The following is a 17,574-nucleotide window of genomic DNA, read 5'->3' as shown; positions in this document are numbered from 1 at the left end:
TTATCTTCCACAGGAATTAAGCCCTGCTAAAAGGAAAGGGCATGAAAACAAAATAATCACATTTTTAAAGCAAGCAGTGCCAGCTTGAGCTCTGGAAAAATGATATGTTTGTTTGTTTGAGTAAACACTTTATATTTTACACAGTATGGACTATTTAAATGTCAGAAGAGATGAAGCAGTTTGATACACACATGGTCAAGTAAAATACTTGCTCTACAACAGATTAGTTGATTAATTAGTCTGTGCCAGTCCAGCCTGCACAGACTTTAAAGCCCAAACTCTTTCATTCCATCTGACTTTTGCAGCCAACCTGTTTAAAACACAACATAAACCCAAGCATTGCCTTTTTCCCTTCCCAGCAATCAGCAAAAGAACGGGATTTTTTGAAACAAATTGAATTTTATTCTTTGCAAATGTTTGCAAGCAACAAGATTTGTCAGAAAAGTTGTCCCAAAAGGCAGAGAGAGGAAGAGTCAGAGAGGAGAGAGGGCTGCCCCTCACCAGCCTCACAGAGCAATTCAAGGTGACAGTGGGAGGACCAAATGAACTGCAGCACGTACAAAAAGAGCATTATTATAAAACAAAGAGCATTTGAACATGTTTCAGACCCAGTGTGCAAATGGCCTATGTGGTTCTACCTGTTAATCGAAATATATGAAAACTGCAATATTACAGGCTCTGCTTGTGAGGGTGCAACAATGGCTTGGGAACGAGTCTGTGCTCCATGTGCTGTGATCCATCAGTCCTGCTGCCTGCAGGACACTCCTCCTGTCCCAAAGGGTGCACATCCCACCCCTCCCCTCCCCAGACACACACCAGCTCTTCCACAGCCCTGTTCCCACATCTCAGGGCAGAGGAGGATGGTGGCAGAGGAGAAAAATAACCCCCTGGGGCAGCAACCACTGGATTAATTCCTGCAGGAAGCTACAACCAAGGAATGGGGTAAATGTAGCAAATTATCATAAAATGTCATTTCCTTTGCTCTAGCTCTCAAAAGCATACCCTGTCCATACTTGTAACCATTTTCCATAATCCCGACCAGAGTTTTCTCTTCAAAACAGAGAAAAGCATAGAAAACATGACCCAAGGTACAAAACCACCCCCAAGCCCCCACCCACCCTGGAAGCCACGTCCTGTACACTCTGCTCACTCACTGTGCTGGATTTATGGCAGGATTCCTCAGCAACCCACATCACACTTGTTTGCAACCTGGAAAGTGTCCTGGACTTCCACATGACAAACATCACACAGGTCAGGCAGATGGAACAGCATCATCAACAAGGAAATGAAATTACTGCTAATTTTACTCCTGACTTACCTTGATTATATTAGCTTACATTTGATTATATACACACAATCCCAAAAATATGCCTATTTTGGATTCAAACAGTACCAACATAACAAGATTTTTAGTTGAGACAATCCAAAAGACTCAGCCAAAAACTCAAAGACCTTATGAAGTTAAGTGACAGCTGAGAAAATCCTTTTGAAAACCCCCTTCCCCATCCCCTCAGTGAGTATTCCAATGGCAGCAGAGGAAACCACCCTCAAACCTCCTGCCACCACCAAGCCCCCCTGAGGGTCATGGGAACAACAGATAGGAGGGATTTCGAGGGGAAAAATAAACCAAGTCTACAGCCAAGGTGTGTCTGTGTGTGCAGGGTGTGAGGGGAGCCAGGCATGGTTCCAGTGGTTATCCAAGTGCAGAGGATCCAGAGCCTCCTTCTCACACCAGTGCTTGGCATTCCAGCTTTTTCAAAGCTTATTACAGAAACATAATCAAAATACAGAATGTTTTCTCCCAGAAAATGAGCCATCATTCACCCCCTATTTGTGCAGAGCTGTATCCTAAGCACTGCTTTTCACAGTCCACTGCTCCACAGAGCACTGCACACAGAATTAAACACGGAATTAAGGGTGTCTGAAGAGAACAAAGGAGACCACAGAAGCACAGAGGTAGAAAGCTTCAGAGAACTAAATCTGAGTTACACAATCATCAGTTCCTACATACCTGGCATGACAAACACCTCAGCAGCCTCTCACCATCCTGCAGGGTCACACCTGGGTGTTCCCAGCTGCAGGGACCACATTCCCACAGGAATCAGCTCCTTCTCACTGAAGTGCTCTGGCCTTGCTACATCTGGTGCCTGACAGAGAACAAGCGACTAACGGCTCATGTCTTAAACCTTAAGTAGTTTTGTGTCATTGTATTTAGCAAGTGAAGAAATAAAGAGTGAATGATAAAGCTTCACAAGAAAAACAAGTGAGTATGTGCACAAACATAGGGAGAAATCTCCAGCTTCCATCACCAGAGTGAATTCTGAGGGAAAACCACCCCAATAAACCAGTGGCAAAAGCTGCCTCAGTTTGGCAGATAACGCTTCAGACAAAAAACCCCCACCAAAACTAAAACAACCACCTACCAAAAAACAACCTCCCTCAAAACACTCTGCCTTCATCTGTTTTATTTAGGAACTTTTCCTCTTTGTAAGGTGATAACGTGGAATTTTACTTTATGATCTGTAAGTGCAAAAGAAAAAATAATTAAAGAGATGTTGCCTCCCCCTTGTCACGATAAATAGTCCTAAAAAATCCCCTCAGTGGCGTGTTTTAGAGAGTCCTTCCCAGAATTCTGGATACCTCTGCTGGTAAACCTTTCCAGTAACAATTTTGACAAGTAACTGAAGCACATTCAACAGCAAATGACAATGTTGTTTCTGCCCTGGGACTGACCTGTGTATTTTTTATAAACAATTTAAAATTTAAGACTTCTAAAGTCAAAGAGACTAAATAGATCAGACAACCGGTAAGGAACAAACACTTCCCATGGGTTCCACCCCGTGAGGCAGCAGCAGCTCCTGCTTTTGCCAATTCCAGCACTGCCACCAACACTTAGATCAGTCAGAAATACTTCAGCCTTGCTCTCTCTTCCATGGTTATTCAGCAAATATCTGAGAAACAGCACAAGCAGAAAACCTGAAGTACTTCAGAGTCAGAAACAGGGATTCTCAGCAAAACCACTTGTAAGTGTGTTATGGAAAATACTCTGCAGCAAGTAACTGGTATCTACCATCCTGGGACTATTGCATAAATCAGACTCTGGTTATCCAGGATTGAGTTCCTGCCCATCTTCCTTCCCTGCAAGTGGGAATTACACACGGAGAAAGTTCAGTCTCAAATCTGGCCACGTGGATCAGAGATTTCTTGGTGTCTCCTGTTTCTGTCCAGATGGACCATCCTTTCTTAGTGTCTCAAGCCATCTCCTCTCCTCAGCTCTCCCTTTAAGGACTCAGCCTTCAGTCTCAGGTTCCTGAAGGAACAGAACACGGATGCACAGCACTCCCAAACGTGGTGACCCTGCCTGTTTCCTTGGATTGGTGAGTGTGGTTGGGGGTTCCGGGGGTTCTCAGGTCTAAGGAAGCATCAGAAGCAGAACTGAGCAGATGCATCTGCAGGAGCCCTGGCCAAGGCCCTCCAGGAGGTGACAGGTCACAGGCAGAGGATCGGGGAGCCCTCGTGGTTGGAGTCTTCCTCCCCCTCTGGGATGCGGGGCAGGAGAGCGGAGCGTGTCAGCCCCCAGAACTTCTGAGGGGACATTTCCTTCTTGGTGGCTGTGAACTTCCAGCCCATGTGGCTCCCACAGATCCTGCACTGGGCTATAGTCCAGGCATACCTAAAACACAAACCAAAAGGTTTCCTTTGGATAGAAGGAAAAGGCACTTTAAACACACTTCATTGGCTAAGAAGTCCCAAGCTGGATTTGCAAAGACAATCCAGGTGCCCAATTCCCACCTAAAACCTTGCAAAGCTTAAAAAAATTAAGAAAAATATCCCCACAAGCTCCCCACCCCCAAAGCAGCCTTCAAAGAGAGGAAGCAACAACATTTCAGCAGCTGAGGAGATGCTGAGAGCCTCAAAGAAGGGTCAGAAAATGGTTCTCTGAGTAAATTACTTAATGGGAATAAAAGGGACTTTTGCCCTGCTCTTAAAAAAACAGGGAACTGCACTTCCCACAGCAACAGAGCTTTTCTGTAACAGCTTTAAAGGGTAGAACATGAATATTTCAAAGCCCTCACAGAAGAGCTGAGAAAACACAAAAGGATGAGAAATATTAACTACAGGTATTAGAAGCCACAAGTTTTCTTCTTCAGGGAGTGTTAAAATGTGCAAGTCTTGGGACAGAAATTCCACACACCCTCCATGTCACTGCTCAGTGCTATGTGACAATCCAGGGAAAAATCCTGGTCATTATTAGGCAAACTTTTACATCTTGACAGTTAATTCTGCTACTCTCTCAGAGAGACTGGCTCATTAAAAACAAAATAAAATCCGAGATAATCAGAGCAATACAAATGTAACTTTTAATTTTACAAAACATTTATTCAGTTTTCAGAGCTAAAAAAAAAGTATTTCAGTAGAATAAATATATCTTACTAAAATACTTCTTAAATAAATAGTATAAATACAGAATAAATACATTCTATAAATATAGAATAAATATATTCTGAATCTATATATTCTGATTTTCATTTGCATTTTCTGCTGAAAGAAAGCTGTGTGAAAACAATTATTTTAGTTGCAGCTTATACAAAACTATACACAAAGAAACTCCCAGACAACCAACTATTCATAAACTCCCAGATCACCAAGTAGTGATCAGACTCTAAGATACGTTTTAAGATCTGAAGATTTTCCTATTTTAAAAACATTAAAGATAAATTCTGTAAATATTTGATGGGATTTTTTTCATTTTATGCTGTGTTTTGATTAAGTCTAAATTTACTCCCTTGTTTTTCGTAGGAGTGAAACGATGACACGTGTTTAAAAATTAAATATTTAACTACTCCACTGTCACAGAAATACATTTCCATCAGAATTTCTGCCTTTTCCTGGTAAAATCTGAGTGATCTTACCCAGGGAACCAGCTGTGCTCTGTCGAGGGCCGTCCACTGAGATTCAAATTGCAGGCTTTATATACAGTGAGGGTTTCATGGATGTATCCATGGGGATTCACATAGGCTGCCATGGGGCCACACAAGGATAAGCTGCAACACACAATCAATGGCAGCAGAGTTCAAGGAAAAATCAAAAAACAAACTCTGGCACATGTAAATAGAGGAGGGGGGAAAGTACCTTTAATTATATTCTTAAAAACTGAAAGAAAATATTTAAAATAATTTAAAATGTCATTTGTCCCATTTTCTTAGAATTGCAGCGAGGTATATGATAGACTCATCAGTTATTTTACTTGCTGTTTTTAAATAGCAACTGCCAATAAAAGCAATTAAAATCTAACTAACAGTCAGAAAAATGTTCATTTATCACACCAACTTCTCCTCACCTTCTGTTAAAAGTACATCACATTGACACAGTAGGAATTGTGGCTTCTGCAATCCATTATTTGATTAGAAGATAAGAAATGGCTTTTAATTACGACATCAGCTCCTTATCACACTGATAAAGGAAAACTGTGGGGAGTCTTTGTTAAACCAAGACATCTTTTAACCTTCACATTATCACAGGGGATGGGCTGATAGTCAAGATTAAAATAGTGACAAAACTGCCAGAAGCAGCAATTATTTGGGAAATCTACAGTCTCATTATTGTTAAACAAGGAAGATATTGTGTAGTTCAAACACAGAATGGGACCATACTGTAGTTATTAGGGATAACCCAAAATTCTTAAAATAAAAAAGGGATCACAACACACCTTCCTTGCATGACAACACCCCGGGAGCCTATTTATATTACCCAATTAGTGCATTTTAATACCCTGTTGACACATAAAAGTGATGATGGAAAGGCTAAGAAGTAAAACTTGGGATCTAATAAACTTTATTCAGAGACAACAGGATGGAAAAGTTTCATGTAGCACATTTCTATTTCAAATGCTTTAGTGCAAGGTGCTGGGTGTGTGGCACCACACTAAATTCTGTTACAATATACCCCAGATTTCCTCACTTTTTATTAAAAAAAAATTAAATAACCAGTTTTATTTTGTAAAGAAAACTCCCTATAAATATTTACTTCCATTTTATTCGAGCTGTGTAAAACACAGCAGTTATGAGACATGACCCAGCTGAACCTGCTTTGCTGTGCCAGGGTTTCTGCAATAAACTCACCTGAATATTTCATTCTTGGTAGTTATTTCTGTGTCTTGGCATTGCTTACAACAGAGAGATGTACACTTGGAAAGGGAAAAAAGAGGGTCAGTCCATCCATTTCCAGACACTTGTCAGCAGTGGCAAATAATAAACATGTCTCTCTCTTTCCCTCAGAACAGGCTTTGTAGCAATTATTTTGCTTATCTGAGCAGCAGGCACTTATGTTTTCTCTTTCCATGAAAGGATATTTTCTTCTATGCATTTTACTTATTTAAAAGTTAATTATTATCTAAAAGACATCACAATTTTTACACACACAGAGATCCACACACAGTCTTGTATTTGACTACACAGAGATAATAAATAAACGAGCCAGCCTCCCAAGGTCTCGAAAAGCTAATTTAGAAAAAACAACCTTTGCTCTTCTAAACTGCAGCACAGAAAAGGCAGATGAGTACAAATGCAATCATTAAGTCTTTCTAAAAATTTCAGAGTACTGTAGATCAATGGGTTTAATTTCCTCACAAAAAATAGGTAAAACATATTGATCTTTCTCTGGGAGATTAGAACAGATTAATCCATCTTCTACAATTTCTAGAAAGTAGAACCAAGCAATTCATCACTGCCCAGAAAATAAGCACTTAACTCAGCTTAGTAAATTAGTGAATCAGATCCTATTAATTTTCAGGAGGTGCAGTACTGCTTTTTAAGGGTAACACCTGTGAAATTCCCCCAAAATGATCCACTGCATTCTGGATTCAATTTGATATCAGTGAATCAAGTTTATATCAAAGAAATGGATCAGGCCTCAGATCAGTTATATTACTGGGAATTACATTCTGAACAAGCCAGAGCACCCTAAAGAACTCTGGTAAAAAAAAAGAGTGGATTGGACCAAAATAGATGTTGTTGAAAAAGCTGTAAAAAGCTATAAATGCACTCAGCAATCTCACACTATTACAGAACAGTTAAACACATTTACAGGCTATAATGGCACATGTTGATGAAGAAAACACCTTTTTAGTGCAGGTTAACAATCAACTTTACCTTCTATTTTATGAGGGTAACTTTAGCCTTGTCACCTTGGAATTTATAGAAAATACAGAATGTACTGAACATGAACAGTAGCACCTGAATAGCAGAGTACTTTCAGAGTCCCTGACTCAGGAAAGATAAATGAAGTTTAATCTGGTTACAGAGCCTCAGGCAAAAACCTGCCCATTTCTGTCTCAGAATTTGGAAGAGATGTTTTCTGTCTCCACTCTCTGTATTTTCCCTTTTACATTTTTTGGTGCCTGAACTTTGGGAAGAGGAACAGCATTAAAATGATACTGTGGTTCTCTTTTCCTCAGAAACAGGCAGCACTTTTTAGGCAAACAGGTAAAATTTCCACTGCTCTGTATCAAGCAGATAGACAATATTATTATTATTAATAAAGCATATATTACTATCAAGAAATGTACTGAATAAAAATAAAACATTTAGAGTATCACAAGGTCATGGCAATGGAAAGAAGGGAAGGGAAGACAAGTTTTTTAATATCGTAACAAAGAATTACCTGACAAGTTAATACATGTCTTTTGGAAAAAAATCCTCATAGTCCAATATTTAGATTGATACTCAAGAGATCAACAGTACAAAGGTTTATCTTCTGCTACAAAATCCCCAGGTTTCCATGGCACACTGATCCTTGACTGCAGTGTCTATATGGGGTTATGATGTTCATAAGATGCTTATGAGCAACACTGGACTTACAGCACCATCTCTTGGCTGAAAAAAGTGCTGCGAGGTCTTGAAATAGTGTTTCTAACCAAAGCAAATATTATTTGTTTCATGTTTGCTGCCAAACAAAATCAAGCACTGAGAGACCACTTTCCTTCTTGAGCAAACTTAAAGGGGAGGGAAGAAACAAGAGAAATTCACTCTCTAGAAGGATGAGCTGGAACATTAACAGGTTCTTGTCAGATTGTAACAGTCACTGCTATAATTCTTTATGGTAAGAACAATTTAAGGGCAAGGAAAGCAAAAATACTCACTTTGTTCATGATGTCTAACTCACAGCGGAGTCTCTGCACAGCACTGCCTATTTTGAGCAGCTGGATACGTAAAGCATCATCAATGGGCAGGCAGGCAGCAACTCTGTAAGAAAAATCTGGAAATGAGAGACCAGCAGGTCTGTTAGAATTCAACAGAGAAACCAAACTCACTACTCCTGCTTACTCTGTAAAAGGTAATTATCTAGCTGTGTTCTCGTAGGAAATTAAAAAAAATAATAAAGCAAACTCGAGTTTGTAAAAATCAATAATTTCCTACCTATTGGGTTTGTTGGAAGAGATTCATCTTTAAGGTTTTCATCCCATTCATGTAGCTGCCTCTTGACTCTTTCCATCAAGGTTTCCTTTTGTTAGAAGAAAAGTCTAATTTAAATACATAGGTATTTCTGGTTTCTTAGGAAAAAAAAAAAGGGAAGCAAAATGTAGAGTAAGGTATTTTCCCTAAGTGGACATGAGCTTTTAAGACTTGCAATAATTAAAGAATCATTTTGTATCTACATATTTTAACTATTTTTTCTCCGAGACAACACAGCAGGAATCAGAAGCTCCAAAATCCACCCCAAAAACATGCTCCAGAAGGAGGGAACAACCACACAGAGGGGGAAGCCCTTCCTGATCTTTTCACACTACACTGAAAAGTATAAAGTGCTTTAAAATGTAACTTATGAGTCAACAAAATTAAAGCTTTTATATTATCCAATCCTTAGATAATACAGCCATAAAACAAACTGAAGGTTGTTTGATAATACACAGGGTGGACTTACAGCATCATACAGAGAGTAGAGCCAGGGAGGCCAAGATGTCAAACTGGCACAGTGGAACTTCCTCTGAAAGCAAACCCAGAAATATTAGTTCTTTAACATAAGCAGATTTTAGGGACAGAAGATTTCAAGGTAATTTCCCTTTTATATGTCAAAAACAGTGGGTTAAATAATAAATCCATATATAAACTGGCACAGGTTGCCCAGAGAAGCTGTGGCTGCCCCATCCCTGGAAGTGTCCCAGGCCAGACTGGATAGAGCTTGGAGCAACCTGGGATAATGGAAGGTGTCCCTGCCCATGGCAGGGGGTGGCACTGGGTGGGCTTTAAGGACCTTCCCAATCCAAACATCCTGTGATCCTATGAAAAGCAGGATGCTGGCATCTCCCTTCCCCGTTGTGCCTCCTCCTCTAGGGATGAACAGATGGAATTTTATATTGATTTTCAAAACACCATCAGAAATTAAAAAAAAACCTCAACCAACCCCCCGGAGTAACTTCTAACCTTCTGGTACTTCTGCCACCACTGCCGGATGGCTCGGTCCTGCCAGGAGGAAGGCTTGGGAGAGGGGAACACGTGGCACCTGCTGAGGGACTGCAGCTGCACTGCTGCCATCGTGGAGGGCAGCACTCGCTCGGGAAGGATCTGCACCTTGGCCTGCTGGATTCTGAGAGAAGAAAGAAAAGGGGGAGCTGTACACACAGATCCAGGAGGTTAAAAACTGCACTGGACTGCTTGTAGAACATAGGCTTGGGTAATAGATTAATCACTACACAGCAGCAGAGAATTTAAGCAGCAATCCATTCCATCACATCTTTTTTGTCTTTATATTTTAGAGCACTGTTGGGATTGTGATGGACAGAAATATATATTGTTGGGATTGTGGTGGACAGAAATACAGACAGATTGGCAGTGGCAATGCAGCAGAATATTCCACCATCTCAGCACTATGTATTTAAGATTTTTGTCTCCTCAAGTTCCTTTTGGTACAAGCCAGTATTCAGCTCTCACATCTCAAACCCTCAAAAGGTGGTTCAGCTGAAATGCAGTTTGCTATCTTCAAACCACAAAAGCTTATGTGCTCAGCCAGAGGTCAGAATCAGCAGAAATAGGATATAGACTCTGATCAGCTTTTAATAACCCACCATCAAATCCCTATTCCACAAAGAGTTCAGCATATGTTGTGTAGCTACTAAGAATGCTGCCCAGGGGGAAAGACTTCACTTTTTATCAGTATTATGCAGCAGAAATACTGAAATATTGAGGTGTGTGTCATTACAAATTTCCAATTTTATTAGAGGGACAACACTGAACTGGTAACTTACAATAAATTATAAACTGATGTTTTGCCATAAGCATTTAATCAGAAAAACCAGGAATTATGGAAATGTTTCTCTTGCTCAGAAGCTCTGGACACTGAATCCTCAGCAGCTGCTGCTACTGCAGTTGTCCAAGTACTGCCACCATGTGTCCAAGCAGTGGTTTTCCTGAGCTGTAAAATTTGGAGTGTGTTATTTGTAACCAAAGGTTACACAGTGACAACCAGCAAGCAGCACAGGTATTCTTAATTTCTTCAGCTGCAGGTCATAAAAGCATAAAAATGCTGAGTCCTGGCTGCTCCCAGGCCTCTTCCTGAAGCAATGCCACTATACTGAACAGCAGGATACAGGTGATTAGCTTCAGATTTACAGATTTAGAGTAATACTTTATAAGCTTTGCAGAAAAGATTGCAGAAACCTCTAAAAATTGTGCTAAGAATTGTCACATGCTCACAGGATCAATGGCTGGAGCCTGCACCTCTGGACAGAGACAATGACAGAGCCTCATAACAGAGGGCATGATGTCAAAGGAAATGAGAAAAGACTCAGCATATTCTTACTAAATGTTAAGTATCTTATCCATTTTTATAAATGGACAAAGGTATTAATTACATAATACGATAAAAACAGTCAGAAGAGCCTCCAAATATCACAGGGATCCCACTGGAACATGGAAAAGGACTAGGAAATAGGAGAATACTCCTATCAAAGCTGACTTGAGTGTGTCTGACAAGTACATGAAGAGAATTGCCAAGCAATAGCAGGAGAAGCAGCACATTTTTATCAGTGAAGCCTCAGTGAACAGAAAGGAAGAGTAAGACTGGCTGAAGGTCAAGATGTACTAAACTGTGACAATGGTTAAGCTGAACAAGATTCAGGATTTGAGAAACTGAAAATGATGGGCTGCCTGCAGTTAGCAAAAATAAAGATCCTTGTTTCATAGTCAAATATTTATGCACAAATCTCAGTGGGCTTTTGGTTCACCAAGGAAAAAACGCCAGAAGTCCTTAATAACCAGAGAAGCTGCTGACTAAGCATTCAATTACTATCTATAGTAATTAGACAACTGTGTGACTGAAAGGGCAGCTGCATCTGCAGTAAAATGTAAAGTTTTGGGGAGACAAGGTTTGCAGTAAGTAGAATTAAACAAATGTCTTACCCATCTGACTGTGTTCTTATTTCAAGCACCTTGAACCTCTGCCTTCCTATTGCTTTCACCTTGACTGTTTCAATTCCATATTCCTGCTCTTCTCTGTAGGCATAGATTTCTGCTGTTGTTCCAAAATGTGCTTCCCTTTCACGTACGTTACTAAAATAACAGAATCAAAGATAAATTTAATCAATTACCCACCCTCCAAACAGCTCATTCAAATTCCAGGAGTCAGTCTGCCTGCACTGACTATACATAATGAGTCTTATCAAAAAAGTAATTTTGGTTAAATGCTTTCAAGTAATCACAATTATTTTTCCTTAATTCCTTTATTTAGTTTCAAAAGCAACTTCTAATTTTTTATTTTTTTTTTATGGTTGGGGTTTTTTTGCCAGTTAACTTGGTTTTATTTTAGGGTCTATAGGTGACATTCTAGGAGCACAGGCATTACCAGTGTATCTGCCTCTCAAATGCAGATACTTAAAGGACCAACATTCTTTAGATGGACTTTATAAAAATAATTGTTATAACCTCCCACATAATTAAACCATAGTAATCCTGGGGGAGGAAGAAGGAAAAAAATTCCCAACTTCTTTTAGCACTGATTAGCCTTCATCTTTTCTGCTTTTTTATCACCTCCTGTGTCCCAACTCTACCATGAAACATTTGTCTGTGCTTGTTAATTTATACACAAAACAAGCAACAATACAGCTCTCAAAACAAGAATGTGATTTTTCCACTTCAGGTCCTGGCTTATTCTTTAAGCAAGATGGAACAAACAGTTCCCAAAATCAAGAGGATGCTCAAACAAGGAAGCAGATCAGCACTCGCTGTTTCTCTACACAAAAACGTGATGCTGTCAAGCACCAACCCTGCATGACACGACAACCTCGTGACACACTAAAAGGCGATTTTGGGCAAACAATCTCAAAGTACAACTTGTTATTCAGCACAGAACCGAAGCAACCACCTGCTTTTGGTTTAGTATCCCAAGAAGCAGCGCTCCAGGTGCCCGTGTGCTGTACCTGTAGGCGAGCACGGCGAAGGTCCTGTCCCTCTGGATTAAGTTGCGCACCATGCTGACCTCCTGCGGGTGGAAGAGCTGCAGGGGCAGCGTCTGCCCCGGGATCAGCATCACCATCACGTGGGGCAGCACCGGGATCACCTGGCAGCTGTCGTCGTCGTGGACCGTCCTCCCGTGGAACTCCTCCATGTCGGAGCCTAAGTACTGGGAACAGGGCAAGGACAGTCAGAGAAGGGCCTGGGGGGTTGCGGGAAGGACGTGGAGGTGTTGGAGGCACCCAGTGATCAGAGGGATGGAACAGCTCTGCTGGGAGGAGAGGATGGGAGAGCTGGGATTGTTCAGAGCATTCAGGGTCAGCTATGAGGAGAGGCTGAGGGAGCTGGGGCTGTTCAGCCTGGAGAAGAGGAGGCTCAGGGGAGACCTCCTCACTCTCTACAACTCCCTGACAGGAGGGGGAGCCAGGGGGGGTTGGTCTCTTTTCCCAGGTAACCATCAGCAAGACAAGAGGGCTGGGTCTTCAGCTGTGCCAGGGGAGGGTTAGGTTGGAGATTAGAATTTTTTTCCAGAGAGGGTGCTCAGCCATTGGAAAGGGCTGCCCAGGGAAGGGGTGGATTCTCCATCCCTGGAGGTGTTTAAGATGAGACTGGGTGTGGCATCAGTGCCATGGGCTGGGAAGCACAGCGGGGTTGGATCAAGGGTTGGACTGGATGATCTCAGAGGTCCCTTCCAACCCAGCTGATTCTATGACTCTATGAATTGTGGCCTTTCAGTGCCTGAAGGAGCCGATAGGAAAGATGGGGAGAGACTGTTTACAAGGGATGGAGTGACAGGACAAGGGGAATGGCTTCACACTGCCAGAGAGTAGGGTTAGATGGGATATTAGGAAAAAATTCTTTATAACAGGAGTGGGGAGGCCCTGGAACAGGTTGCCCAGAGAAGCTGTGGCTGCCCCATTCCTGGGAGTGTCCAAGACCAGGCTTGGAGAATCTGGGATAGTGGGAGGTGTCCCTGCCCATGGCATAGAGTGGCACTCAATGAGCTTTAAGGTCCTTTCAGTCCAAACCATTCAATGATCTTATGATTCTATGAAACTAAAATTAAGTCTTGGGCTTAAGAACATTACAACAGAACTACACAAACCCAATCCAAACCTCTTCAAGATGTATTTCATGGACAATATATAAAAAACATACCATATGTGATGTGGGCAAACTGGTATCAAAATTAATGACGTTTGGCTTTTCTGCATCTTTACTATCTTGGTCTTCCACTTCCATTTCATTGTCATCTTCTTCCTCACTCTCTGCTAAGAAGCACAGACAGAATATTGTGTAGAAATCAGTCAGCAAAGACTAAGAGACTGAAAAAAATCAGAGAATGAGGGAAATGCATTCAATATTCCCAGGCTACAGCCTTGCACAGGGAAGCAACCTTTATATGTGTAAACTCAAGAAAAATAATTTTCTTGCTGTATACAGGAAAATCATTATTCTACAGAAAGGCTCAAACGCTGGCAATTTACTTTTGAAAAGCTAAAGAATGACATTTTTGGAAGAAAATAATAAACAAAGGCTGTCAGTGCAGATTTTCCCTGCAGTAGTACTTCTTTATCTCAGTTCTAAAGGTCTTCTGTCTGTACACTGGGTTTCCAGATAACTTAATTTCTTGCAGGATGCTGAATGCAGTGTTCGAAGCAGTACAAACCAGAACAATAAAAATAAGCAATGTGAAGCTGTGTATTCATGCAGGGACTCCTGCTGGTATTTTAGACAATTTAACTGCTGTCAGGCTCTGCTGTGTGTACAAAACAAACACACAAACCCAGCAAAGGCAACTCCTAAGGAAGCAAATTACATGACTTCAAAAGATTTCAGGTATAAAACAGTATTTAAAAATTACTTTTTCCTTCCTATTTCTCAGTTCCAGATGTTGATCTTAAAATCACTTTCAGCAAGAGGATAGTTAAAAAATTATCAGTATGTTTTATTTTGGAAACATAAACGGTGCACTTATCTGTATAAAATCTAAAATAAATTAAAAACATAGTGAAATAATAAAAAATATTATGTCTAAAATGCTGGTTTCACTGTCTGTTCTGTGCGTTCCCATACAATGTGTGCCTGCAAATACCCAAACCAAATGCAATGCAATGATCACAAATTTATATCTGCTTTATCTGACCCTATTTCTTTGAACACAAACACTATTTATACACCATATTATATCTAAAATAGATATTATCATAAACCAATCTGCAGGATTTTTACACCAAGAGCTGCTGGGTAATGGATAATCCCAATGGTGCTGAAAAGCATCATTTAGATGTTGAAAGCTATTACAAGATAAGCAGAAAAATATCTTAACAACAGCCTGTCCGGTTACCTGCCTTTGCAACCAGTATATTCTTAAGAAATAATCCAGAGCTGAAAATTTAAAGGGTGGAGTGATTAACTGATCTGAAGGGTTCTGTAGGTAAATCTTACAAAAGAAAGGTGCTGCAGAACAGAACAATCTTCCTTAAGAAAGGGGAGCACCACTAATTTTACTATTTCTGAGAGTGGGAAGACAAGAGAACAGTGAAGAACTGGTTTTGGAGAACCTTTCCTTTCCTTGTTTGGCCTTCACACACATTTGTTAAATAGTCAATAGTCTTCTTTCTGCTCCACCTCATTTTTCTTTTAATAATGCCTAGTTTATAGAACCTGCTCCTATGGATCCATCCTATATTTTATTTAGCTCAACAAAAATTATCCAGCATATCAGAAAAGGAGGTTACAGGCTCTCTTTGGTATTTTACCTAATTAAAATATTTTAAGCAGTGAGACATCATCTTCCTAATTATTGTTAAAAATATTCCATTTCTACATGAAATTTCCTTCCATCATATTCAGTTAGGAACCCTGACTGTGAATGATTGCAAAATGCTTAAGATGTAAAAAACTACCATTATTTTGCTTAGTTTGATATGGAGGGGAAGAGCAGGAATTTTTTGCTTGGTTCTGGGGCAGCAGTGCCAGATGGGAGGAAGGAAAAAAACCCATAATATTCTGCTTTTCCATGTGCTCTCATCCAGCTGGGTCCATCATTAGCAGGTCGAACAGCCTTTTAGAGCGAGGCCATTCCCCCTGTTCTGCTGAAGGCAGAAGGAATTAACAGCAGTTGATTAGAAAGAACTGCCTGCCCTGCAAACTTTTGCTGGTTCTTGCCAAAAACGCACAGTGGCTGCTGTGTGGTGGCACAGGAACGATGACTCATTTCACTGCAGCAGCACCAGCGAGCGGCGAAAAAACACCAGCGGCGTCTTCACCCTCACCACGGGGACAGCAGGGGGGAGGCAACACAGCCTGCAGCTTTACACCCCTCACTACACATTTATTATTATTATTTTTTTAGACCTTCAGCACATGGGGACAAGGGATGCTGAGGGGGCCCTGCATGACAGGGCTCACGTTCCCCTCATGGCACATCAGGCATTCCCAGAAGCTCCCGTTCCACCCTCGACGCCTTTGTGCACAAATATGAACCTCATAACAATGTAATCCTGTTAAGGCCGTACTTCCTAAAATATTCAGGGAATATTTTCATATCATTTAAAATATACAGGCCTAAAATGCTCATAGAATTTCCTGCCATAGGAAGTGACTTTGGTTACTGGCAGGACTTACTGCTACTTTCTCCTCTACATGCTTATTCTGAAATAATGGGTTTTTCCAGTTTAGCACGAGCTGCTTCCCAAAACCATATGATCTCCTGCCACTTTGGAGGCACTATATGCAGAAAAACGCACATTATTATGCAATAAGTACGCGTAATGAGGAATTCCAGTGGGGTGCGTGCACAGATAAGCCGGGCTGTCCCACACACCCCAGCACAAACACTGCCAAAGCCTGCACAGCACATGGGGCACAACGCTGCCCTCCAGCCTCTTGCTTCCCTGTTTATTAACGGCGCTGGGGAGCATTTAAATGCAGTGGAGACCTTCTAAAACAACACATGTATTCCTCGGACTTTGCCTGGTTTCTGAATGTGCAGAGAAATGCCCGGTTTGCCCAATCTGGTGGAAACCCCACAGCGCGTTTCGCCCCAACACCCCCGACCGAGTGTCCCACCCTCCACCGCACATTTATGGACTCGGTGGATTTATAAGAGCCCAGGCCTTACAAAAGCAGGATTTGCGGCTCCACCGCCCAAGGTTCGCCCTCCAACCCCCGGGAGCGCCCACAGCTCCACAGCCCAGCACCCCCGGCCGCGCACCGCTCCCCTCACGGCCCCTCCGCCCCGCCCGCTCCGCTCATTCCCCTCACATCGCCCTCAGCCCTTCCCCTCGCCCCTTCCCCCCGGCCCCGGCCCCTACCGGGCACCAGCTGGAGGTGGTTCCCCATGTTGTTCCGCGGCTCGCCGCCTCCCTCCTCGGCGGCCATCGCTGTTTACCCGGAGAGGAGCCTGGGAAGGGCCGGGGCGGGGCAGCAGGAGGAGCCCGAGCCCGGGCTGGGGGGAGCGGGAGCTTCACCGACCCTGGGGCGGTGGTGCCGTGTCCCCCGGCAGGGACAGTCCCTGCCGGCCCCTGCTCTCCCTGAGGGCACGGCCATGGCGGACCCGGTTAGAGCCTCCGGGCTGGCACCTGCTGCCGCTCCCGAAAGCGCCTCAGTGCCCGAACCCGGCTTTGAGCCTGGCAGAGGGGCTGGGTGCGGATAAAATCACATGGATGGAGCCTGTTGGGTAAATGGCTGGAGAAAGAAGCCATAAACACACCGATGAGTTAAAAATCAGTACAAGAGAGACGTGGAGCGGGTGCAGGGAAGGGCCGGGGAGATGGGGAGGGCACTGGGGCATCTCTGCTGTGAGGGGAGGCTGAGGGACCCGGGGCTGTTCAGCCTCGAGGAGAGATGACTGAGAGGGAATCTTATCAGTGCACGCAAATATTAATTATTTAATTATTAAAATTATTAATTAAGGGCCAGTGCCACGAGGATGGAGCCAGGCTCCTCCCGGTGGTGCTGAGCAGCAGGACAAGAGGCAACACACTGAGACTGATGCCCAAGTTCCATCTGAACATAAGGAAAAAGTTGTTTTCTGTGCAGTGACAGAGCACCGGAACACGTTGCCCAGAAAGGGTGTGGAATCCCCTCATTCCAAGGATCATCTGGGCACAGTCCTGTGCCA

At 42.4% G+C, this 17,574-nt stretch overlaps 1 protein-coding gene across 2 annotated transcripts; it reads right to left on the bottom strand.

Moving 5' to 3' along the window:
* Positions 1 to 379: 379 nt before the first annotated feature.
* Positions 380 to 16,875, bottom strand: CRBN (cereblon). Of its 2 annotated transcripts, none has more exons than XM_051788699.1 (11): positions 16,766 to 16,875; positions 13,605 to 13,717; positions 12,413 to 12,615; positions 11,397 to 11,546; positions 9,423 to 9,585; positions 8,923 to 8,985; positions 8,418 to 8,502; positions 8,141 to 8,256; positions 6,123 to 6,187; positions 4,914 to 5,045; positions 380 to 3,673 (listed from the first exon to the last, which is right to left on the bottom strand). In XM_051788699.1, exons 1-11 carry the CDS (start codon positions 16,830 to 16,832, stop codon positions 3,490 to 3,492), a joined length of 1,341 nt encoding a protein of 446 aa, XP_051644659.1. In that variant the 5' UTR covers positions 16,833 to 16,875; the 3' UTR covers positions 380 to 3,489. The 2 variants fall into 2 exon arrangements, with proteins under 2 accessions (XP_051644659.1, XP_051644660.1); XM_051788700.1 differs by having other exon boundaries at positions 13,605 to 13,714; positions 16,766 to 16,874.
* Positions 16,876 to 17,574: the final 699 nt, after the last annotated feature.

This window comes from Manacus candei, unplaced genomic scaffold (assembly GCF_025592945.1).
Source record: "Manacus candei isolate 608988 ecotype Guabito, Panama unplaced genomic scaffold, ASM2559294v1 h1tg000025l, whole genome shotgun sequence".
Lineage (NCBI taxonomy): Eukaryota > Metazoa > Chordata > Aves > Passeriformes > Pipridae > Manacus > Manacus candei.
Note: the sequence above shows the minus strand (reverse complement) of the source record. Positions and strands in the feature narration are given on the sequence as shown.